General features: G+C 48.2%; 1 protein-coding gene across 2 annotated transcripts in view; it reads right to left on the bottom strand.

Annotated features, from left to right (window-relative positions):
- Positions 1 to 3454: 3454 nt before the first annotated feature.
- ATP9A (ATPase phospholipid transporting 9A (putative)) overlaps positions 3455 to 24111 on the bottom strand; it is a 134980-nt gene continuing 114323 nt past the window's right edge. The window contains exons 20-28 of one of the 2 annotated variants that reach the window (XM_081255888.1): positions 21531 to 21620; positions 21292 to 21436; positions 20392 to 20456; positions 17228 to 17383; positions 13992 to 14056; positions 12206 to 12314; positions 11485 to 11542; positions 9176 to 9379; positions 3455 to 7881 (exon numbers count right to left, since the gene is read on the bottom strand). In XM_081255888.1, coding sequence (XP_081112014.1) covers positions 7745 to 7881; positions 9176 to 9379; positions 11485 to 11542; positions 12206 to 12314; positions 13992 to 14056; positions 17228 to 17383; positions 20392 to 20456; positions 21292 to 21436; positions 21531 to 21620 — 1029 coding nt within the window. In that variant the 3' untranslated portion in view covers positions 3455 to 7744. The other variant, XM_081255889.1, reaches the window with a different exon arrangement.

Here is a 24111-nt window from a genome sequence, read left to right as displayed (position 1 = left end):
GTATTTGCCCATCTTTAAGACACTAACTACATTCTTTTCCACAGCCTGTTCTCGTTATTATTTCTCTCTTCAGGAGGAATTTGAACACAGCCTGGGTTCCCGCACGCAGTTCATGACTGCAAAGCGCTTCCTCTTCGAAATCCGACCCAAGGGGGCATATTCTGGAAATGTGGCAGCTTCGAAGAATGTGACCCAGTTCATTCTTCTCTACTGGTTCTCCCTCCAGACTCACCTTCTAAGTCGGAGGTGGCCGGCTCTCCAGGGCTCGCCCAAGAACAATCACCTCTGCCCACTGCACCCCAGGCAGGGCTGAACAGAGACCCTTTGTAGTATTTGCTGGAAAAGCAAGAAGAAACTTCATCCAAGGACCGCCTTCTTCTCCTCTTTATATAATAGTTAGTGTCGTTTATGCCAATAAAGTCACGCAGAAATACTGGGCATGGCAGTGAGTTGATTCCAATGGGAGGGGTCTCGCCTCAACCCCCTTGGAACACAGAGGTGGAAACAAAGACAGGAAGGGATGGGTGAGTGAGTAGCAGGGAGAGAGTAAACTGGGGCCCCTTGGACAGAGTTCAGGTTCTGACACAGTTCGCGGGCCAACTTTAATAATGCTCGCTTGGTTCTCATACAGCACTCAGTCTGAATGCCATGGACCCTGGGCCCTACCTGCCTCCCCGCCCCGCCCTCATCTCCTCCAACCTCCCTCTTGGTCTCAGCACTCCGGTGATGTGCCCGCCTTTCTGCTCCTCCGACATGCCCCAGCCTTTCCAACCCCAGGGCCTTTGCATACCCTGCTGCCCAAACACCATTTCCCCCAGAGCTTCCCACAGTTCCCTTCCTCTCATCCTTCAGGCTTCTGCTCCAGTGGTCCATCCCAAAGGGCCCTTCTGACCTCCATCACTTCCTCTGTCCATACTTTAACCATATAATCACTCTCTTCTCCCTCTCCCTGCTTTCGTCAGAGGACATTGGCGTCTGTATCTGTATGCCCACTGTCTCTCCCACACACAAGAAGATAATCACTATGAGGGCAGGAACTGTCCCTCTTGCTCTCCATTGTTGCTTCTTACCCAAAGAACAGTACCCAACACATAGTAGGTGCTCAGTAAATATTTAGTGAATGAATGAATGAATACATCAGCATATTCCACACAACTCCCATCCCTCTTTCTGGATTCTGTAATCTTCCATGAAGAAAAAAAAAATATTCCTGGGCTTATCTGGACCCAATAAAAGAAAAAATGTTCTTCTCTTAAATCTCTTGAAAATGAACAGCAGAGGCTTAGGAACACGAAGTTCTCAGTGTAAGCAAACAGAACCTGCAGGCTGAGTTCTAAGAAATGAGACCTGGCTGGTCACCGAGCATAGGGTGTGGGGCTGGTGACTTCACATATGATTCAGTTACCCCCAAATTTTAAGGGGAATCCATTTCAAAATCAAAACCTCAATATGGAAAGTGGAGGGTGGCTTTGCTTTGGCATTCTTACGAGAAGGCAGGCCTTCTGAAAAGATGCTACGTTGTAGATAACTCATCCACAAAAGGGGGAGCAGGGGGGAAGGGGAGAAACCCCAGGATCGGGCATACTTCTCTGCTAAGGCTTCAGATGAAAACCGATCCGGGAGTGCGTGATCCTCCAAAAATCTGCCAGCCCCCAAAGTACTTAAGTTATCCCTCCAACCACAGCCACATGGAGAACGAAATTAAATCCCACGGAAAGATTTGACTTTTTTTTTTTTTTTAACATTATGCAATGTTTGGATGAAAAAGGGGGGGGGATATCAGAAGAAGAAGAAAAAAAAAAACTCATCATTTTCCCAGAGTTTAGCACAGCTATTTCTAGCTTTTAACGATACATTTCACCATCACTTCATGGGTAGTTTTGAGAGGCGCAAAGGAGGGACTGCTCTGTTATGTAACCCATTTAAAGTAGGAAATTAGCAAGTCCTGAATGAATTCTGTTACTGTGCTCCAACTTGTGGAAAGTTTGGAGCGACTACAGTTCTATTTTGAGGTGAGCAAATCCATCATTTACAGATCAGCTCACAAATACTGCAGGGTTTCATGTCACCCTAAAAAGTTTCGTAACAAAAACAGTTAAAGTACTTGAGGTGTTGGGACATTTCATCTCTAAACCTTATGAGCCTGAAGAGTGAGGAGGGCAAGGATTCCCAGTTGCCAATTATTCAAAAATGCAAATATCTGAGATCAAATAAATATTCATCTCACCCCCGCCCCCATCTTTTTTTTTTCCCAATCTAAGTCCAGCAAAATAGTCTGGTCAACAACATAAAAAGAAATGTCTGTTTTTAACGGAGCCGTTGGCCATGAAATAAATTCTGAAGCTATGAAAGCAGCATCTTGAAACATAACAGTTAGGTATGCTGGGCCCGCCGGGCTGGAGAAAACAGGAAACAGAAATGTCTTTTGATCCTCAAGTTCCCCCTAGTGGCTCGGATGGAGGAGTGTCCGCACATTCATGGAATTTCACAGCAGGTAAAAGCGGTCTGAAGACTTTACATCGATGGCACGCGGCTAAGGAAAAGTACTGCCCTCTGCTCTTAAGCGCATGCGTCCTCCACGTGCCCGGGGAGCCGCTCTTGACTGAGGCACAGCTAATGTACAATCTCCTCTCGACTCCATAAACTGAGAACGGCCCTTTCAGCGGAGAGCCAGGGAGAGGAAGCCAGTAGCCCGCGCTGCAAAGAGCTGCAAATTAAAACATTTGGCCAGTTGGATGTATCATCAGCTTCTTGAGACAGGAGTTTACAGCTGCTGGGCTCCTTTGGAAATGAAGACAGACTCTTACAAATGGCAAAACTGACGGTTGCAGATTGTACGTGGGTTTCTCAACCTCAACACTTTTGACGTCGGTTTGAATGGTCCCCTGCTGCGGGGCTGCCCTGTGCAGTCTTCACTCGGTGCCAGCAGAGCACCACCCCTCCAAGTTGTGAGAACCAGAAGTGACTTCAGACATTGCCCCAGGTCCCCTGCAGGCCACAGTCACCTCTGGCTGAGAATCACCGGATTAGATGAATAAAATACCATGTCCTCTGTATCCTATACAATAGATTAAAAACCTCTTTTCCCTAAAACTTAAGTGACGGGGTTCCTAAATCTTCTATCACTTGATTATATAAAAAAAAATCTATACAAAGCAATCAAAGACTGGGGGTATAAATACAATATGAATCATAAAATATGTTCGTTTTTATATAGAGCACTTTTTGAAATTCTAACATACCTGGAATAGACAACAGTACAGAATAATAAATTATGCATGGGTTTGGGTTTTTTTTTTTTTTTGCTGAAAGTAAAATATTCTTTACCTGGAGAAAAAGCTATTTACCTTTTATGTACCATGAGATACATACAACATAGCATTATAATAACAAGCTCTCATTTTGACACCAGAGTTTCATGTCCCTGCACAAATTAAAATGATCCCCAAAGGCATAAAGTACACAAGCTTTATTGGGCAACAGCAATGGGCCACGCTGGCAGACAGTGAAAATAGAACCGCTCAGTCTCGCAGGATCACGCGTGTGTCATCACAGGATCAAGAATTTAAATCGTCTGGGAGCTCCTGCTAAAGTAAAGCTCTGTACTGTCACTCCCCTCTAATCAAAAAACGCTGTCCTGGTGAGTATTTGCCATGAGGATTACAGATAATCTACTATCGAGGAAGTCAAGGAGTCCCAGAGGAATTCCCAGTCAGCCCCACTGCAACAAAATAATGAGCCACAGTTTTTGTTTTTTGCAAATACACGCCCCCCTCCCCACCTGCCCCCCAGCAAACACACTATTCACTGACATCGCCCAGCGACACCAACAGACCGTGTCTCCAACCATACTGTGATGGAGAAGACAGATTCCCGGGAACGCCGCGCTGGTGTGAGAAGATGCTGAGCATCTCCAAGTACTGCAGTGCTGCTCACATGCTTATCGGTTCCATCCAAGAGCATAATATATATATTTTTCCAAGACACAATGGACTTAATTAATGGAAATATTTCCTAAGACATATGTATAAATGACCAAATAAAAAGCTTTACGTTAAAAGAAGGGGGGAGAAATAAAGTCTGTTGTCTTTGCAAAGCTCCTGGTATATTTCTAAATGAAAAACAAAACCGTGACGTGATAGGATTTTAACGCAGTGAAAACCAAGTATGTCTTCAAAACACTTGAGGTGACATCATATACTCACACATACACACATTGCAAACACACCAAAAGGATCCAAATAAAAATGGCTGATAGGTGTTGGCCTTAAGTACGATGGAGCAGGAGAAGATGCAGGTCCCATCTGCAATTTTGGCGCAGGTTTAAAATGCTGCCCCACGAAGGCGCAAGGGCATTCCCACCCCCACCCCGGGAAAAACAAAACAAAGAGTAAAAGCAAAAGTCTAGAGAAAGAAAAATAGGCATGATCGTGTCCATTTCCAATGAGCACAAAAGCCCAAAATACATTCAAAAGTACTGTCAGCATAACCTAAATTTTCAGTGGAAAACATACGGAGGAAAGGGTAAGCAGATGTTGGTATTTAAGATCACTGCTACGAAAAAGGGTTTCACTTAAGGGAAGCGAGTCTGGGATCTGGCTATAATAAAGCTAAAAGTGGGAGGAATCCCAGCTCTGGGCCTCCCAGCTCCAGGTGGCTGTAAACAGATGGTTTGCTCCGATCTCAAGATGCTCCTTGGGATGACCTTCAGCGCTTTAGGGTGAAGTCCTCCGCCCCAAGCAACCCAAATAAGTGCAGCCAGTCTCATGGAGCACCATAAGCAACACACACATGCACGTGCACACTCTCAAATTAGCATTGAAACGGGCAGATACAAGAAATCACTCAAGATGGAGACACTTGTCTCGTCATTTTCCTAGAGAAAGGGAGGGAAAAAGAGACACCAAACACATTCCTCGCTTTCCCACACACACACCATCACCAACAAATATAATAAAAAGAATCATCAAATAATAAAATTAAGTTACTCTGACAGAAACACCTAATGTTGTCAAAGGGCAGGGGGAGGTGTAATTTTTACTTTGAGGAAAGTATCTAAACAGTGCTGATTGTGGGCCAGGGGCCTCTGGCTGTCGGAGTCTTGGGGCCACTGAATTCCAAGGCGAGGGGACCTCCAAAGTGTCAATGGTGTTTCCTAAGTTCCTTCCAGACTGGTGAACGGAATCCTTATGCTTTTTGTGAATTCAGCAGTTTCCTTAAAATGGCTTGGATTTCTTGTCTGTGTCTTTGTCTTCTCCCCACAGCTAAGCTAACACGGGAAGTGCCTGTGTACGCAGATCCTCTGTCGGGATTATGGGCTGATGTGTGCACGTCAGGATCGTGTACACTCAGCTGACTTGTGGCTCCCGCCACGTGGGTCTCTAGAGTTTGAGAAGCACACGTGTGTTTTCCTAGACACTCCGGACCCCGGAAGGCGGTGGGAGCAGGCTGCCCCCTGGCAGGGTGGCTCTACAACACGGTCACGGTCCCCATTTGCATTTTAGTCCCTCTCACCCTTGGCCGCCTCCACCAGGGTACGGTCGAAAGGCAGAACGAGGGGGTCTGTTGATGGCACAAACGCACCTGCAACCTCCAGGCGCAGCTTCTTCTGCTCCTCTGGGACGCTTTCTCCCTCCCAGATGCCAAGCAAGAGTTTAGGTGTTGACTTTCAAAGTCAACCCAAGCACCTCAATCAAAACTGGGAATTAAGGAAAAGACCAAAGAGCCTATCTTCATTCCCTGTCACTGCTGGAAACACCTAAAAATTGCCATGAGACCTACCTGGAGGAGCCATCACCTGTCTGTGAACAAGGTCAAGTTCAGGGTTTGAGAACTGGGAGTAGAAATACCTTTAGACTTCCGGTTATACAGGCTGACTTCCAAGAAGACAGACAGGTACCAAAACGCTGAGCACAACGTCCTCTCACTCCGCCTCTGAAATCACATAAAATCACCCAGCAAAGATGTCAGACCTGCTCGCCCCTTCTCAAAGTTTTGGACAAGGATCCTCTTCCTGAATAACCATCCATTCAATACAACATTTACGTCCTGTAAATGTTTTCTGTGGGGCAGAAATGGCCGGGACAGAATGGGGAAAATCCTGCGAAACTGCAGAATCTTAAAACTAAAATAGAAGTGATGTCATAGCCAATTTCGCAGTGCCTGCAACTTAACTGTCCTTCTATAAAGTTTTAAAAGGGCAACAGAAATACGCGAGCGTATCAAGTGCTCCAAAGTCAAGGGCCTCGTGTCCCCAGCTGTCCAAGAGCAGGCCGACCCTGGGGTGGCAGCCGTAACTTACATCTCTGAAGCACATGAAGAAGAACCAGGCTGAAGGACTGGAGGGTCTGGACTCAGAAAGAATTCATCACAGATCTAAGATCTCGAGCACGATCAGCTCTTGCAGACCCACCAACCTAATCCTCTGGCACACACATGTGGCTTCTGCCAGGAGAGACTTGAAAACCCAAGAAAGCTTTGCCGGGCCACATCCAGCACTTGAAAATTCTCTTCTTCCCCTGAAACAAGAAGCCACAGCTTTATAGGAAACACACATGCGTGGGCCCCACCCTGGTGGGGAGAGGAATCTCTACTCCTGGCTGCCTTCCAGCGAGCTCCCCTTGAAATCTGTAGGCAGCGCAACGGAGCCCAGACCCCAGAGCTGCAACCCGGGCCTCCTTCCACTGGGGCTCCTCGCTCAAGGCTGCCACCCATGGATGGCAGCGGGCTAAGACGCCTCTGCCTTTGTCACTGTGTCCTCAGTAATTCCTCCTAACAGGAAACAGATTTCTGTGGATGTAAAGAGCCCCAGTCCCTGACCTTTCCACTTTAGACTCAGAGGGTCTGAGTCACATGTGCTACGGTGCCTAAAGAATTAGCTGAGTCTCCTGTCACACTGTCGACACATTTAGGGGCCGTTCGGTGGCACGTTTCCTGCTAAAACAACTCTGCTGAAAATGTCTCAGGGTGTCCTCAGATAGCCAGCCACAGGCTTTGTAATTGTTACCAGATCCGAACAAAGCAAGATAACACCTTTGAAATTCTTTTACGAGGTGACAGGTGATGTTAACTCCAGGCCACAGATGCTGAATTGCAGAAAGGATAACGGACCGGATTTACGGTTCTCTCTCTCTCCTGCTCGCTTCTCATGTGGTTTTCTGTAATCCTAGGAATCCAGTGCCGTTTCGATAAGCAGGGCTGCCTTAGAGAGGATATTTAGCATTTCCAAATTGAGATTATTGTCTGGTTAACTTTTTACCAAATGTCACCGTCTTTTCCCCAAAACCTATACTGAGAGCTTTATCTTTCTCTGAAACCAGTTTAAGAGCAGAACGACGTAAAAGTGCACACACACTAGGATTGTTTAAAACAACAACCAAAAAACCCTCTACAGCCTTCGACCAGACAGAAACTTTTATCACATGACAACAAAATTCAAGTCATAAGGAAGCCTGCACAGTGACCCACGAATAAATCTCTCGGCTGAGTCACCGGTTTTCACACAGTCACATTCACTCGACTGTGAATCACCAGGGGCTCAGACAGGCCCGCGTGGGGCCCTCTTAGGCGCCTCCCTCCTGTTTATTCGGTGTCGGGCTCCGTGGAAGCGCAGAGCCTCTTCATATCAGAACCGCACGTGGGAGCCACCACTGCACAATCCACGGGTGGTGCTTAATAGAAATGCAACTTGATCTCTGTCCACCAGGAGAGTGCGGAGACCGGGGTCCTCTCCCGAGCGCACGGCCTAGGACGTGAGCTTCGAGTAGCTGGGAGGGGAGAACCGCCTTCGCAGGTACTTGAGGACATAGAGGGGCAGACAGCTCACCAGAGTGATGACAGACACTTTCCACAAGAAGGACAATGTGGCAATGAAGTACACGTCTGCAAGCAAACAGAAGACAGCGGTGAGCGGGCGGGAACGTGCCGCCCAGAGCCGGCGGGGCGGCAGGGCCATCGGAGGGGACGCGGGCTTCTCTCCCGCAGGGGATGTGCGGATGGCACCCAGGCTGCCAGCCTGACTTCCCTTCCCTGTCTCTCTCCTCCTCTCCTGACCTGCTTCTGGAGCTCCCGGACCTTCCGTGAAATGCTGTTTTCAACAACTCAGAAAAGAAAACTATGGGCAAAAAAATCCCCCTTCCAAGTGTTTTTGATTTGGAATCTGACAGCTGGAGCTTTTCTTTCTAAACCCGGCAGAAAGTGACGCTCAAACACACAGTTCTTCCCAGCAACGTTTCCCCCCTTCGCCTCAGCAATGGTCACAGAAGCCAGAGCCGGGTCTGAGGGTGGTGCAAAGGGGGTCGGAGACCCCTCGTCAGGAAGAGTGTGACCTGGAGGGGCGGGGAGCTCCCTTTCCTGCGGCCACACAGTCAGGCCTGCAGTTCCGAGGGTTTTGCAACAGAGGAGCGACAGCTAGTGACTTTCAACAATACCGGGAGTGGATGCCGGGCAGCCGCCTTCCCTGCTTCTTGAGCACAGGCTGGGGGAAATGCAGTGGGCACTGAGTAAGCACCTACTAAGTGCCAAGCCCAGGGCCCCAACCGTGGGCCCAGTCCTGACTGGTCCACATCTAAGATGACGACCAAAGCTTCTTGAGGGCAGAGCTTGCATCTTCTAAGCCTCTGTGACTCCCTGGCCTCAAGCCACTGAGCGCACAGGAGGTGCTCACAAAACCTATTCAGAGAGACTTTTCAAACAAGTGTGAAACTGTTCTAAGACTTCACTTTTCACGGGAATGCTCCTTTTTCCTTTATCAAAACCTTCTTAAAGAGCGTTTACTGATACAGAAGAGGCGTGATAGAAGATGCTTTCACGAGAAGGCAGAGTTTCTCAAGCTAATGACAATGCTAAGTCCTGCTGGACTGTCATTTACTCTCTGGATTCTCACCATCTCCATAGCTCCACGGAGCCCAGCACAGTGACCAGCTCCCTGGAGATGCCCACTAGGTCCTTGCAGGACTGAACGAATCCGCTTCTAAGCCAGCAGGCACGGCGTGGTTTTAAAGAAAACACTCTACATTAAGATCATGCCCGCCAGCCTCAGTTCCAAGAGGCTGCTTCTCAACTGCCACTTGTCCCAAGGGACGCCAGTGAGAAAAGGGCGGGCAGCTGAGTACAAAGGCCTGCTGGTGAGACCCCTGGACCTGATGAGCAGACCCTAAGTGCAGGGGGGTCTTACCGATAAATTCGTGGAGGAACACCAGGGAGGCGATGTAGCAGGCCAGGCTGAGCAGCTCGGCCACCGTCATAAGCCAGTGCCAGGTCTGGATGGTCAGGGCCACCATTAGCAGCTCCGTGAGGATCAGCGACGTGAAGGAAATCGCCACAATGTGCACGAATTCTGACTCAAACAGCAGCAGCGCCCCGTACATGATGGTGCTCCCTGCAAAGGCAGAGGGAAGTCTGGGTGGGGAGGGGCTTCTGCTGGCCACGCAGCCCTCCCTGCTGGGAGCCGATGCTTCCCCCTCCTTCCCCACCGAAGGCTCACCCTGCTCACTCTCATCTGACTCCTTTTGTTTTCCCCATTCAGACATGAAAGGTACCATTTGTTAAAGGAGGTTAATGAGTGGTACTTTATGGAGGTTTGAAAGAGGCATCACATCCTAGTTTTCCTATGTTCCCTTTTGGCTGTATATAAGAGAGAGTTTATTTTTATTTTTATTTTTTTTAACATCTTTATTGGAATATAATTGCTTTACAATGGTGTGTTAGTTTCTGCTGTATAACAAAGTGAATCAGCTATACATATACATATGTCCCCTTATCCCCTCCCTCTTGTGTCTCCCTCCCACCCTCCCTATCCCACCCCTCTAGGTGGTCACAAAGCACCGAGCTGATCTCCCTGTGCTATGCGGCTGCTTCCCACTAGCTATCTATTTTACACTTGGTAATGTATATATGTCCATGTCACTCTCTCACTTTGTCCCAGCTTACCCTTCCCCCTCCCCGTGTCCTCAAGTCCATTCTCTATGTCTGTGTCTTTATTAATAGAGAGTTTATAACTGGATAGAGAGGAAGAGGGAAGAGATAGAGAGGAAAACAAGGAAAAGAGGCAGAGAGAGCAACTATCTGGATTGGGTGGAACAAGAAATAGACGTTTTTGTGTATTATTTTAAATGACAGATGCAGTCAGCCACAGAAGAACAAATACTGTACAATCCCACGTATACGAGGGATCTAAGTAGTCACATTCATAGAGACAAAGTAGAATGGTGATTACCAGGAAATGTAGGGAGGAAGGAAAGAGGCGTTTGTTGTTGAATGGATACAGAGTTTCAGTTTTGCAAGATGAAAAAGTTCTGGGGATCTGTTTCACAACAACGTGAACATACGGGACACTACTGAACTGTGCACTTAAGAAGAGTTAGATGGTAAATGTTATGCTTTGTCTCCTTTACCCCCCTCCCTGCCCCTGAACACAAAAAATGACAGGGGCAACCAAGAGAGACCCTCAAGGAATTACGCACCTGCAACTGAGGAGAGAAAGGGAAGTGGGGGCGGGTCCAGGTAAGTGCATTTTCATCCAGAATCGCAGGAACTCAATGGGGAATGGCTCACGTTGATCAAAAACACTAGCTACATGAGATTCCTGCTCAAGAGCAGGGCCAGGAGACCCTAAACCCCCAAACTCCTCAAATGACTGCCTGTTACAACAGTACTGGGGATGCAGGGGGTGCAGTGAAGCACCACTGCTTGTTATTATGAACTTCCATGCAGAATTTGCTTTCTTCGACCAGCTGCATACATGTCACTTCGCTATACTTCTCAAAAAAAAAAAAAACCCTCAAATTGTTTCAATGATAATTTAGCCTCCTAACAAATTCAACGGTCTACACTTTTTGACCACACATCCCATCAGAAAAAAACACTAAGAAGGAATCCCTAATGGACGATGTGGATTTGTAAATTATCCACGTGTGCCTCTGCAGACAGACACAGAGAAGTAGCAGGGCCACTGTGCCAATGTATCAGGTACATTATAAAACATACATGACAAGAGAAGTTCTAAAAAGAGGAAAAAACGAATACGAAGAGAGGTTCTGACATTTCCTTTTCATATTCCAGTAAATCATCTTACAAGGCCTGTACAGTCTGAGGGACCCTCTCTGGAGGCCACAGAAGTAAATATGTTGTTCAAGAACTACAACTTGACTTCAGAAAAGTATCAGAACATTCCAGAAAGCGACCACTTTTTGTTACAATGTCTTGAACACCCCAGCAGGGTTTGATTAGTATTAGTTGTACTTTTCTCTGACTTTGTCTCAGTTAAGCGGACGGCACCACCTCACATGTGTGACTCTGTGCCTGAAGAGCAAGGCCTGAGAACCCGAGGAGGGGGGGGGGCCCTCGGACACAGCGCCACACTCCTTACTGCAATCTCAGGATTCCAGCTGCTTCTCTTTGTGTTCTACAGACAATAGAATGGTGAAGTTGACCCTGGGGCCAAGGCCAGAGCATAAGACAACAGGTGGTTTCACCCGTCCTTACCTTGATAGATGCTGATCAAAACCCATATCAAGAATGTCTTGTAGGACAACGGCCGTCCCTGAATGAGAGAGAGGAAGACAGAGAGGGCTAGCGTGCGGGGCTCATCCAGGGCACGAGCCACCGTCAGGCTACCCTCCACCAACCAGACAAGGCTGCCTGTTTTCATCAAAACAGTGGCTCACACACATCAAAATACATTAAAGAAATGACGTTTTGAAAAGAGAATTGATATTAGATGGAAATATTGGGTTGTCCCAAAAGTTCGTTCGGGTTTTTCCGTAAGATGTTACAGAATAACCTGAACGAACTTCTGGCCCAACCCAATAAATCTGCTCTTTATCAAAAATCCCCTGAGGACCAACAAATGCAATTACACACACACATTTTTCAGGAGTGTACACAAAAGCATTTCCAGGAACAGACACAAGTTGCAGCTACAAAATGGAACTGTCAGGGGCTTTTTAAAAAGGCATTAGAAGGTTTGTTTTAAAAGTTGACAGATCACTGTACAGTTTAATATTCTTTACAGGTGCACATCGTACTTCGAGAAAAGACATATACTCCCACGCCTTCCTCTCAAAAGAAAGCCACCAGTTCAAGTGCGTTCACGTCAGACATGGAGGGTCTGTGTGACATATGTTAAAAGAGGGAGGGAGGGAAGAAGGAAGAAACGATGCATAAGGAGGAAGGAAGGAAGGAAGGAGAAAGGGGCTCAGTGAACCTTGAGGAGATCCTTGTAGAGCTCAGGGTACAGCATGGCAACTTCTGACTTGACATCTTTGTCCAGGACCAGAGAAAACACAGGAAACATGGTATAGATGGTGGAGTACCTGGGAGAAAAAAAATCACCACAGGTAATATCCAGCCAGTGGAGTACGAGTCATGTGCTGCCCCAGCCTCTGGAGCCCAATTTCCATTCCTTCATTCAACTACTGCGTACTGAGCACCTGGTATGTGCCAGAGCCAGTTCGAAGCACTGGAGATTCAAGATGAAAAGCAGACCACAACGCCTGCCTTCAGAGAGTTTCCGTGCTGGTCGGTGAGTCAAAAAACAAATTCAGTAAACTATACCGTGTGCTGTGTGCTGGAGGTAAAGTGCTGAGGAGGGAAATACAACGGGGAAGAGGGAATGAGACATGGGGTGGGGTGGTGCAATTTTAGAGAGGGTGGACAGCAGATGGGGCATTTGAGAAAACACCCGCAAGAGGTGAGAGGGAGGCCATGCCAATATCCGAGGGAAGAGCATTCCAGGCAGAGAGAACAGCAAGTGCAAAGGCCCTGAGGTGGAGGCATGTCTGTCCTGTTTGAAGAACAGCGAGGCTGCCAGTCTGGGTGGAGCTGAGTGGGTGAGGGGGAAAGCGAAGAGATGAGAACCAAGAGGGAAAAGGGGACCAGATCATGGGGGGGCACATGGAGCATGGTTCAGGGAACCCCTGGTTCTATTCGGGCATGTTCTACCTCTCTTCCAGGATCTGACAAAGGACAGGCCATTTTTCCAATTAGAAGCAGGCAGAATTCCAGTGCCTACTTTCAGGCTGAACGTAAGAAGATGGAAGGCATACTTTTTAAGACTCCACTGGGACCAGCCGGCCTCTCTGTGCTTCCCACCTTGGTAACCAGGGGAGCGCCCTGCCAGCACCTCTATCTAGGGCACATGGTAACCAAACTCCACCTACCTGGGGAATTCAGAGACTGAGCACATCCTCTCAAAAGGTCAAAAGGAACGTCCTAAATTCCAGGTCAGGAACGGGGGGTGGGTTTGATAGCAAATGTACCAAACATCCAAGGGACAGCATGCCTCACAGGTCAGTGGCACGCAGTGGCCAAGCTCTATCAGGGGTAACCTGGAGAGAGCAAGGCTCTGGCCGCCTTAGAGACCCACCAGCAGGATGGTCCACTATGGGCAGCCATGGCAGAGAGGGTACTTTCCAGATGCCCCTTCCACTCTTTCTAAGACCCCTCAGTGATTTCCTAAGAAATCACCGTCTGTGAAGCTTCACTCTTGCCTGGTGTATCAATCAGCTGACAACCTCAGGCTCTCGTGGGTGAGCATTCTTCAACCATCAGGTATGAGTGGACCACAAACAGATCGGATTCTGCATCCGCAATTTGGCTAAGGGCTTACCAGTTCAAAAATGTATTCATTCAAGAAGGTTCTACACCAGACTGCCAGACCTGCCTTGACCTGGGGACTGAAGGGTCTTCACATGATGCTTCCTCCTTCTTCTGTGGCATGTTAGGGAGGTTTCATTAAAAATTAATACCTTGGGCTTCCCTGGTGGTGCAGTGGTTGAGAGTCCGCCTGCCGATGCAGGGGACACGGGTTCGTGCCCCATTCCGGGAAGATCCCACATGCCGCAGAGCGGCTGGACCCGTGAGCCATGGCCGCTGAGCCTGCGCGTCCGGAGACTGTGCTCAGCAACGGGAGAGGCCATAGCAGTGAGAGGCCCGCGTACCGCAAAAAAAATAAATAAATAAAAATTAATACCTTGCCTGGACTTCCTTACCCAATGATGAGGAATCCTTGATAGAGAGGAACGGAGGCAAAGTAAAACACGGAGGAAAAGACAGCCTGTGCGGAGGAAAAAGGAGGATGTTACCAAAAACCATGACCAAAGCCCTTGTGTTTGTATCAGAAAAATAACAGCCAACACTTACAGAGCACTTATTTTACACCCACACGGTTACGGTGCGTTAAGTATATTAGCTCATTTAACTACTATAGCAACCCTGTGAAGGAGGTACTGTTATCATCATCCCCATTTTACAGATGAGGGAAGTAAGGCACAGAGAGGTCAAGTGACTTGCCCAAGATAGCACAGCTCATAAGGGACAGAGCCAGGAGTCACACCGGAGAGTTTAGCTCCAGGGTCCACTCTCAGCTCTGCTGTGAACATTTATTAAGTTACACAAGCTGGACCCGGAAATACTTTGTATCTGATCTCAGTGAATCTCCAGAAGAACGCATGAGATCAAGTCCTAATATCGCCTACATTTTACAGAAGCGGAAACTGAGCACCTAAATGGCCCTGCGGGACTCAAGCCCAGTTCTGTCTCCAGAGCCCACACTCCTGACGGCTCAGAATTACCACCTCTCTGGGTGTACAATCGATAAACGAGTTGGTGTACGTATTGGAAACAGGTAGGGAAAAATAGCCTCCACTGTGAGGATATGCACCAGTTAGTTACCCTGGAGGGTAGGACCGCAGAGAAGGCTTCACTTCTCAGATTACATGTTTCACTCTTCTTGGAAATTTTTACAAAGAGCCCACAACCTGCTACTTTTGCAATTAGACAAAAGCAGTAAAGATATTTACCAACCCCTACTGAAATGTCTGCTTCCGGATTTGGAAAATATTAGCTACTGGCAGTGAGAAGTAGGCTAGGGAGATAAAATCAGGCTTGATGCTCTGTGACTTCCTTCTCTGAACATCTACGGGCCAACAGAAGCAAAGTGACCTCAAAGCTAATTTCTATCAGTATAAAACGTACGGGAGGCCAGGGCTAACTGTTGCCTAAAGGCTTTTTAAAAACCGAACGTGGAAGAAAAGGCTGGGCCAGGCTAGTGGTTAAAAAGAGCGTGGGACACAGACCCCTTCCCCTCATCACCCGCTGTGGGTGTTCGCTTGGCACAGAGCTCAGAACACAGGTGGCACCTAGAGCCATGGTCACGGGCAGCCCCGGCCACACCCGGTCGTGATTTCAGAACTGAAAGGTGAAATCTGTTTTTCAAATGACTTCTCACCCAGGCTGGGCCACTGCACAGGAAGGATGGTTATAAAGACGTCAAGAATCTGGTGTTCAGTTTTACAGAGCAACACCAGGAGCCTCCTTCTCTAAAAGGGCCAGGCTGACCATAAAGCCTTCACCCTGGAAAGAGCACTGTGCTACGTCTTCATCTACCTAAGAGCCCACTACTCTCAAGGTGCAATTCGAACGGGACTTGCTCTCAGCCAGTCACTTTCAGCACAGTGGACAGGGTTAAGGGCGTTTTTTTGGCTTTTTTTTTTTTTTTTTTTTTTTTTCCCCTACAGCACAAAGAACAATTCCTCATGCTAGAATTTTTTTTCTGAATCGATGTTCATGGTAACATACAGGCATTACAGAAGTCAGCTCACCCAGGCCAGCTTTTGTGTGTTTGCCCAGGGACAAGCTGATTAATCTCCCAGTGATTAAAACCATGACATTATCCAGGTCAGTTGATGAGCTAACATAAAATAAAAGTACAGATGTGGTCCGATGAACCGTAGCAGCTGTTAGCGTTTAGACTGTGTTGATGAAAATCACTGTAAGGCTCCTTCACTCATAAATGCAATAGATCCTGAAAACATAAACCGCCCACCCCACCAAAGGCACGGATGAGCCAGTGGAGGGTGAATTCTCATGTACACCAGGAAGCACCACTCGACCCTTTAAGGCAGGGTGTCTTTCATGTATGGTTAAACACCTTTCCCACAAATTAAAACATCACCTTAGGTTTATACATTAGCCTGTTTTGTTTTGATTAATAATGGTAAGGACGCCTTCAGCACTTGATGCCTTATAAAACTCTCTGCTTTTCAAAGTAGCCCTGTCTGAGGGGCAAGGGCCAAGATGCTTGGATGGAGTGATGGAGAAGTCTGATGCCCACTTTAAAGGTGGAAAGACTAAAGCCCAGAGTGGTAACGTGACTTGCTCAAGGTCTCAGAGATACCTGATGATATGGGTTCCAAGATGTCCCATTCCTATGGTTCTCACCACTTAACTGGGGGTATTTTTCACCTAAATGCCCAAGGAGGAAAGTCAGCCAATAGTTTTTCAACACCCAAAATGCTTCCTTTCCCTCCCTTTGGCCTCCTTCCTAATACAACTTCATTGCCACAGCCTGATGACAGACTTTGAAGGAGCTGGGGAGAGAGAAGATGGGAAAATACCTTACACATTCTAGAATCCTTTTGTGAAAAAGCAAGATGTAACTCCCTGAGAGGACTGACGATTGGGATAACTACACTGGACTCCCAGCCAGGCTGCACTGGAGGCAGAAGCGCGATGCCCTGGGCTGCGCTGCCCTTGCTAAGCACCCCCCCTGCATGTGGAAGCAGCAGCTGGCCCTGTGGATGGAGGGCTGAGGGGCACACCTGCATTAAGAGCACAGGTACCAGAATCCCCTGCCTGGGTAGACTAAATCCCTGAGAGACACTGCACCGATTTCTCGCCCACACTGACCCTCAGCCTCCCCATCTGCAGAATGGGCACAGGCTACAGTGAGGACTGCAGGTGAGCCCGCATTGTGAACACTTAGCCTGACGCCCAGGGTACAGGAGGCACTCAAGAAAAGCAAGTCATTCTTCTTTTGTGGCTGCTCTCTGTAGGTCCTTGCTTCTGCAGGTGGAAAACTCAAGGCCAGAGTATTCACTTGGCATTTAACTCTGCATCTTTGCCTCTGGCCAACTAAGGATAACAACTCATCGCAATATGAGCACCCCGGTCATTTACACTACCGCCCACTTCGTGCCAAGCCCTGGCAAGGCACCACTGCTAATGCTCACATCGGCTCCACACAGCAAGCACAGCCTTCGCCCCCAACACAGGAAGGCTTCGGGGCGGCCACTCCAAGCTCTATCGCCCAGAATGTGGCGGGGGCGGGGTTGGGGGGGGTTGGGGGAGGGGCATTAAACCGGCCAGGCCGGGGGAACAGCTCCAAGGTGGAGACTAATTCTCAGGTCCATGGCAACCACACAGCCGTGCGCACCTGCCCACCCACCTGCATGGTGCTGATGCAGAGGCTCCTGTGGATCACAAACTGGCTGAGGGCGGCCGAGCGCTTGTAGCTATTCCGGCCATGCACCATGAGTAACCGGCCAAGGTGCTTGAACTGGGTGATGGAGAAGTCTGCAGCCAGTGAAGCCTGTTTTCCTTCCTAAAATCCGACAAAATTGGGCACAGTCAGGAGCACAAAAGGTCAAGGCACTTTTTTTTTTTAATTGAAAAAGCAAGAAACTGTAAGGAGATTTTTGAAGAACTTCAATATAGAGGTTCTTTGGTTTCCAGCTATACACGGTTGGTGGTCTGAGCCTAAATTTGATTTTAAAAGAGGAATTTATTTAAATAAAAAACATTCATAAGCACAGATACTCATAATTGGGAGGTCAAACGGATCTAGTATTAAGCCTCGGGGGTTAGGCCCAACCCATAATGTGTATCAGAAGCAAAGAATCATTCTAAGATAGGCATTTAGCACTCAGCTCCGTTCAGAGTTAAACATATGGGGGAGGGGGCACAGCTCATGCTACCAACAATACTAAACTGAACATACAGCTCTGCATGTTCATAGAACTGGAAATAATTTATAGTGCAGCCATATTATGGGATTCTCCATTTTTTTTTTTTTTTTTTTTTTTTGCAGTACGCGGGCCTCTCACTGTTGTGGCCTCTCCTGCTGTGGAGCACAGGCTCCGGACACGCAGGCTCAGTGGCCATGGCTCACGGGCCCAGCTGCTCCGCGGCATGTGGGATCTTCCCGGACCGGGGCATGAACCCGCGTCCCCTGCATCGGCAGGCAGACTCTCAACCACTGCGCCACCAGGGAAGCCCTGGGATTCTCTAATTTTAAAAGGTACATGACAGATGCCTCTGATGGGACACATGGACATCACAGCCTCCTAGTGTGATGAGACAGGAAGACAAAAACTCCCCTTATGTGCTCCGCACACCAAAAACACAGAACCTGAATCAGATCCATCCGACCCGCAGACGTCGTGGGATGTTCCACAGTTGCCCCAAACGCTTCCAAAACATCAAAGTCGTGAGACACACCGCCTCCCCCGACAAAAGAGGTGGAGAGAAGTGTTCTCCATTAAAGAAGAGGGAAGAGACATGAAGACACGGGAATAAATGCAGTGCGCGATCCTTCACTGCTTCACGGAGATTTCTTTTTAAACACCTTGAGGACAACTAGGGAAATGAGACCATGAATAGTACATAATATTATCATATCAATGTTACGCTTGGGGTGATGCTGTTATTTTGCTTATGCGGAAGAATACACCTGTTCTTAAAAGAGATCCAAGCTGAAGTATTTAGGGGTAACATATCCGCAACTTACTTTCAGCTGATTCTGAGGAAGCAGGGAGAGTGAGGGGGAGGAAGAGCAGAGGGAGAATCCTGCAACTGTTTACAACTGGTAAATTACAGTAAGAGTAGACAGGTGCTCACTGTTCTATTTCAACTTTTCTGAAGGAGTTACATTTTTCAAAATACAAAAGGTCGAGGCAACGTACAAAATGGTGGATCTACATGTTCTGATGTATAAAGAAAGCTAAGATAGAACAGGTTTAGGCAAGCTGCATTTTAAAAAAAAGCATAGTATAACGTTTTAAATTTTACATTCTATGTGGAAATCATGTATACACATGTGTAAGATGTGTGTATGCATATATATGTATTCATGTGTGTATATATATAATATTATATATATATACCCATAACTACTAGTATAGAAATAGACAAAAATTCTGGAAGAATAACCAATGTTACTAGTTTTATACCGCCATCTAAAAGAAAGGATGCACTTTATCCATTTCTAAATTGTTTCAGGTTTTTTTTTTTACAGTGAGCACTTTTTACTTTTAGACTCCAAAAACCAAAGGAATCAGAATATAATTCTGAACAGAAGGGAAAATGTTTTAGTACGATCAGCATCGTGTGAAGAATTCCATCTATTAAACTCAAGTGTGCTTCTTAAAACCTGCATTAAAGGAATCCATACAGATTTCAGACATAACAACTCCTTCAAGGATCACTTAACTCTACAATTTCAAGTAACTGTCAACTGGATGAGAACCAGAAAACCAGGGGAAAAAAAAAGGGGGGTGGAAAGGAAAAAACATTTTTGGAAATTCCAAATGCAGCAATGTATGGAATGAAACACATAAGGGAGCATCTCCAGCCCTCACTCACGGCATCTGTACTCTTACTTTACACACTGTGCGAACAAACGTGGTGACCAGCCTCCTTGACTACAGTCACCGCAAGATCACAAACGAGAGAGGGCAGGGTAAACTATACATGGCTGGCACACAGTTGTCAGGGAAGGAAAGAGGAAAACTACTATACTGTAACACATAAATTTAGCCTTTTAATGAGGGGCAGGACTTCCCTGGTGGCACAGTGGTTGGGAGTCCGCCTGCCAATGCAGGGGACGCGGGTTCAATCCCTGGTCTGGGAGGATCCCACATGCCACGGAGCAACAAAGCCCGTGTGCCACAGCTACTGAGCCTGCGCGCTAGAGTCCGCAAGCCACAACTGCTGAGCCCGCGTGCTACAGCTACTGAGGCCTGCGTGCCTAGAGCCCGTGCTCCGCAACAGGCAAGGCCGCCGTGGTGGGAAGCCCGTGCACCGCAACGAAGAGTAGCCCCTGCTCACCGCAGCTGGAGAGGGCCCGTGCGCAGCAAGGAAGAGCCAACACAGCCAAAAATAAATTTTAAAAAATAATAAATTTAATGAGGGGCAAACCACGCCACATTCTTCCATAATCCCCAAGAGATCACCCCACAGTGTGATAACTAATGCTTTTACTGACAACACTCCCAGGAAAGCGTTTGAAGTACATTCGCTGCACCCTAAGAATGTAGCAAAACACTTCAAAAATTCGGTTTTGGCAAGCAAAGACTCAGCATTTGTCTGTAAGATAACAGTGATAGGGATCTGTGACTTGCAGATAGTAATACTAGGTAATTATGATACATGATTCCTTATGCTCTGTAATTGTAATCTAGAATTTCCAGAAGCATTAAAAGCTGTGTCTTGGAGGGAAAATGAAACTCCAGCTGGTGGAGCAACTCCCAGCTAAGGACAGAACCACTTCACATCCTCACGACAACCACTGGGCAGAAATCAGCACACACGCCCCCCACCCCACGGGCTCACCTTTCCCTCGACACCCACACCGCAGTCCGATTCTTGGATCATACTGACGTCGTTGCCTCCATCACCTGCGGGTCACCCAGACCAGAGAGAAGAGCCAGGAAATTAGGGAGAGGCAAGAAACATAAGCTTGCTTTCCACTGTTACTTTAAATAATCACACACGTGCTGCCTTTCACTGCACGCTAAGTGGCTTTTCTGCACTGCTCCGCTTAATCGCTCCAGCAACCTGCAGCAACAGGTTCTTATTTTAAAGGCAGAGGAGCTGAGAGTCCGAGGAACCAGGTGACTGGCTGAGGGTCCTAGCCATTGAGCCACTGAGCAAGGGAACCGTGTCCATGCCACGTGGGCACTTACAACATCGCACGCCCTGCCTCCAAGGCGTGGGTGTCTCGTCATTGTCAGCAATGACAGACGTTGCACGTAGGGCACACTTACTGTGAGGGCAGCAAGCACTTCTTAAAAGCTACTGCCCCTCGGAATCCTCATAAGCACCATCTGAGAGAACCACTGTTACTCTCCCCTTCTACCAATGAGCAGACAGGCTCAGCTGGGGGAAGGAAGCCCTCCGGGACCCTCAGCTAGGAAAAACCAGCAGTTTGGACCCAGATTCCTCTCCGCAGTGTGGTCTTAGCCCCCAGGCATTGCTGTGTCCCATGTCACTGGCAAAGGAAGCGCAGGCTAAGGAGGAACGCCCTCTGCATGCTTCTCGACTCTTTCTCAAAGCAAAATACTTTAAAAAAACAATAATAGTAACAAAAATAGGGTCAAAGGGGGAGGGGGTGTCAATGTCACGGCCTGAATAAAGTGGCCTGGGAACCTGACCACCAGGGCAGCAGGACCCAATCACCCCTTGGGAAGGTCGCTCTGCGCAGGCGCGGTGCGCAGGCGCGGCAGCCCCTACCTACTGCACACGTGAGCTTGCCCGTGCGCTCCTGGAGCAGGCGAACGATCTGGGCCTTCTGGGTGGGCGCGCAGCGGCAGCAGACCACGGCCGGGCACTGGCAGGCCAGCTCCATGAACTCGTACTCGTAGTACTTGAGGCAAACCTGGCGGGGTCAGGGAGAGGTGGTGCGTCGGCCAAGGCCCCTCCCACACGGCAGCTCCCGGGAGGAGCCTGCTGGCGGGGTTGCCCGTGCCCACCTCCAGGGAGTCTCCGGAGATGACCAGGGCACAGTCGTGCTTCCTGCGGAAGGCGTTCAGCTCGAGGTGGGCCTCGCCGCGGTTGGTCACCTGGAAGAAAAGACAGGAGGAAGGAGGCCTTGCTCTCCGGAGCTGGTGGAACAACAAACAGCGGCTTCCTGCAGGCTCGTGACCGCCTGCCCGGGACCCCACCCCTCCCCTGCCCCCAGAGCCAGAGCCAAATTAGATCCTGTTTGCTGTGACTCTGTGGGAATCCGGAGGGCCTGTACGCCAACCATCCCCTCGCACTTCCCCCAGGATGGCTGTGACCCACATAATAAAAATAAGAGCACAAAGCCACTGTGCTTTCATTCTGTGCCAGGCACTGTGCAAATAAGCACTTTTCAAGCATTTTCACCCCATTTGTTTCTCACAAGGACTCTTCGAGGTGCATGATGATTAATAGTTCTACTTTACATCGAAGGAAACTGACACAGGGCAATATTTGTTAGCCTGGCTACCATGTCACAGCCCATCCACTGCAGAGCTGGCCTTGGAAGCCAGGCATCAGGCAGGGGCTTTTCTAAGAAGGACCAGGTGTTAAATATGACACACTTTGTGGACCATACAGTCTGTCACAACTACCCAACTCTGCCGCTACAGTGCCAAAGCAGCCACAGACAATACGTAAACAGATGGGTAGATCTTGTGTTTAAATAAAACTTTATTTACAAAAACAGGTGGCCGGCACACGGGCTATAGTTTGCAACCCCTGAATTCTAGAGCATACAGTGTGTTCTCACTATGTGCAATAGTTATGTACGGGAAAGTTGCTGTGAATACTGAAGTAGTGATTTTTAAACCACTGCTCCTGGGGGAGGTACAGGGCTGGCTAGGCTCCTAGGAGCCTCTGGTCCCAATATTTTTGTCCATCAGTCAATACATAACCTCATTTTCTATGTGCCTCTGTTTAAAGACATCTTTGAAAATATGTATTGTTGAAATAAGTCAGAGAAAGACAAGTACTGCATGATATCACTTATATGTGGAATCTAAAAAATAAAACAAACTAGTGAATGTGACAAAAAAGAAACAGACCCACAGATACAGAGAACAAACTAGTGGTTACCAAGTGGGAGAGGGAAGCAGGGAGGGGCAAGATAGGGGTAGGGGATTAAGAGGTACAAACTACTATGTATAAAATAAGGGGCTGGCAGAGTCAAGATGGCAGTGTGGGAAGACACAGAGTTTGCGTCTCCCCACAACTAGGGAACCTGCTGGACGCTGGTGGGAGACCTCAACACCCCAAGAGACAGGAGGAATGCTCAAGTGAACCGGTAAGATGTGGGGGGACTGAGTGGGGAGGAGAAGTGGAGGCCAGACAGGACCAGCACCCCTGAGGGGTGGCTGAGAGGGGGGAGGGGTTCCCACGCCTGGAGGGACCCTCAGGAGCTCGGATGTGGGTGGAGTGCACCAAGCGTTTCCCCTGCCCAATCGGCCAGGGAAGTCTGCCTTGCTCTCAGGCCGGGTCCTACGCCCTCAGAGGCCCCCTCTAGGCCCCGTTGGTCCTGGGGGTGTAGGAAGGAGGCTGGGGGAGAACAGGAGAGGCAGGTGGGAGAGGCCCTTGGGGACTGGAGGAGAGCAGCAGAGGGTGTTTGCCCCACCCACTCGAGCCCTGCTGGGCTCCCAAGTGGGGTCCCCCACCCTCTGAGACCACAGGCAGGAGGCACACCTGGGCCCCTTCTGTTCTGTTGAGCCTAAGCCCCACCCCCTACACCCCCAGGGCCTTTTCCAGCCCTGGGGCTCCTAAGCATAGGCCCTGCCCACCACCCAAACCCCACCCCTGCTTAGGCCCCGCCCTCCACAACCAAGGCCTTTTCCACCTTTTTCTTTTTCCTTCTCCTCCTCTTTTTTACTATTGTGGTTCTGTTTTACCTTTCGGTTGTTGTTTCATCTATATTTTTATTTTTATATTCTTTCTAACATATCTGTTAGTTTCCTAGTCTAATTTTATTTTTTACTTTGTTATTATTTTCCTTTTTTTTTTTTTTTTTGGCCGCCCCACACGGCTTACAGGATCTTGGTTCATGAGCCAGGGGTTGGGCCGAAGCTCCTGTGGTGGGAGCTCCAAGTCTGAACCACTGGACTAACAGAGAACCCCAGACCCCAGGGAATATTCATCGGAATGAGGTCTCCCAAAGGTCCTCATGTTGGCACCAAGACCCAGATCTACCCAACAGCCTACAAACTCCAGTGCTGGAAGCCTCAGGCCAAACAACAAGTAAAACAGGAACACAATCCCACTCATCAAAAAAAAAAAAAAAAAATGAGACGGCAAAAAAAATATGTCAGAGATGAAGGAGCAAGGTAAAAACCTATAAGACCAAATAAATGAAGAGGAAACAGGCCATCTACCTGAAAAAGAATTCAGACAGTAAAGATGATCCTGAATCTCGGAAACAGGATGGAGGCACAGACTGAGAAAACAAAAGAAATGTTTAACAAAGATCTAGAAGAACTAAAGAACAGAGTTGAACGACACAGTAACTGAAATGAAAAATACACTAGAAGGAATCAATAACAGAATAACTGAGGCAGAAGA

This window comes from Mesoplodon bidens (genome assembly GCF_964165515.1).
Source record: "Mesoplodon bidens genome assembly, chromosome: 15".
Classification (NCBI taxonomy): domain Eukaryota; kingdom Metazoa; phylum Chordata; class Mammalia; order Artiodactyla; family Ziphiidae; genus Mesoplodon; species Mesoplodon bidens.
The sequence above is the reverse complement of the archived record's forward strand: the minus strand, read 5'-3'. Positions and strand labels throughout refer to the sequence as shown.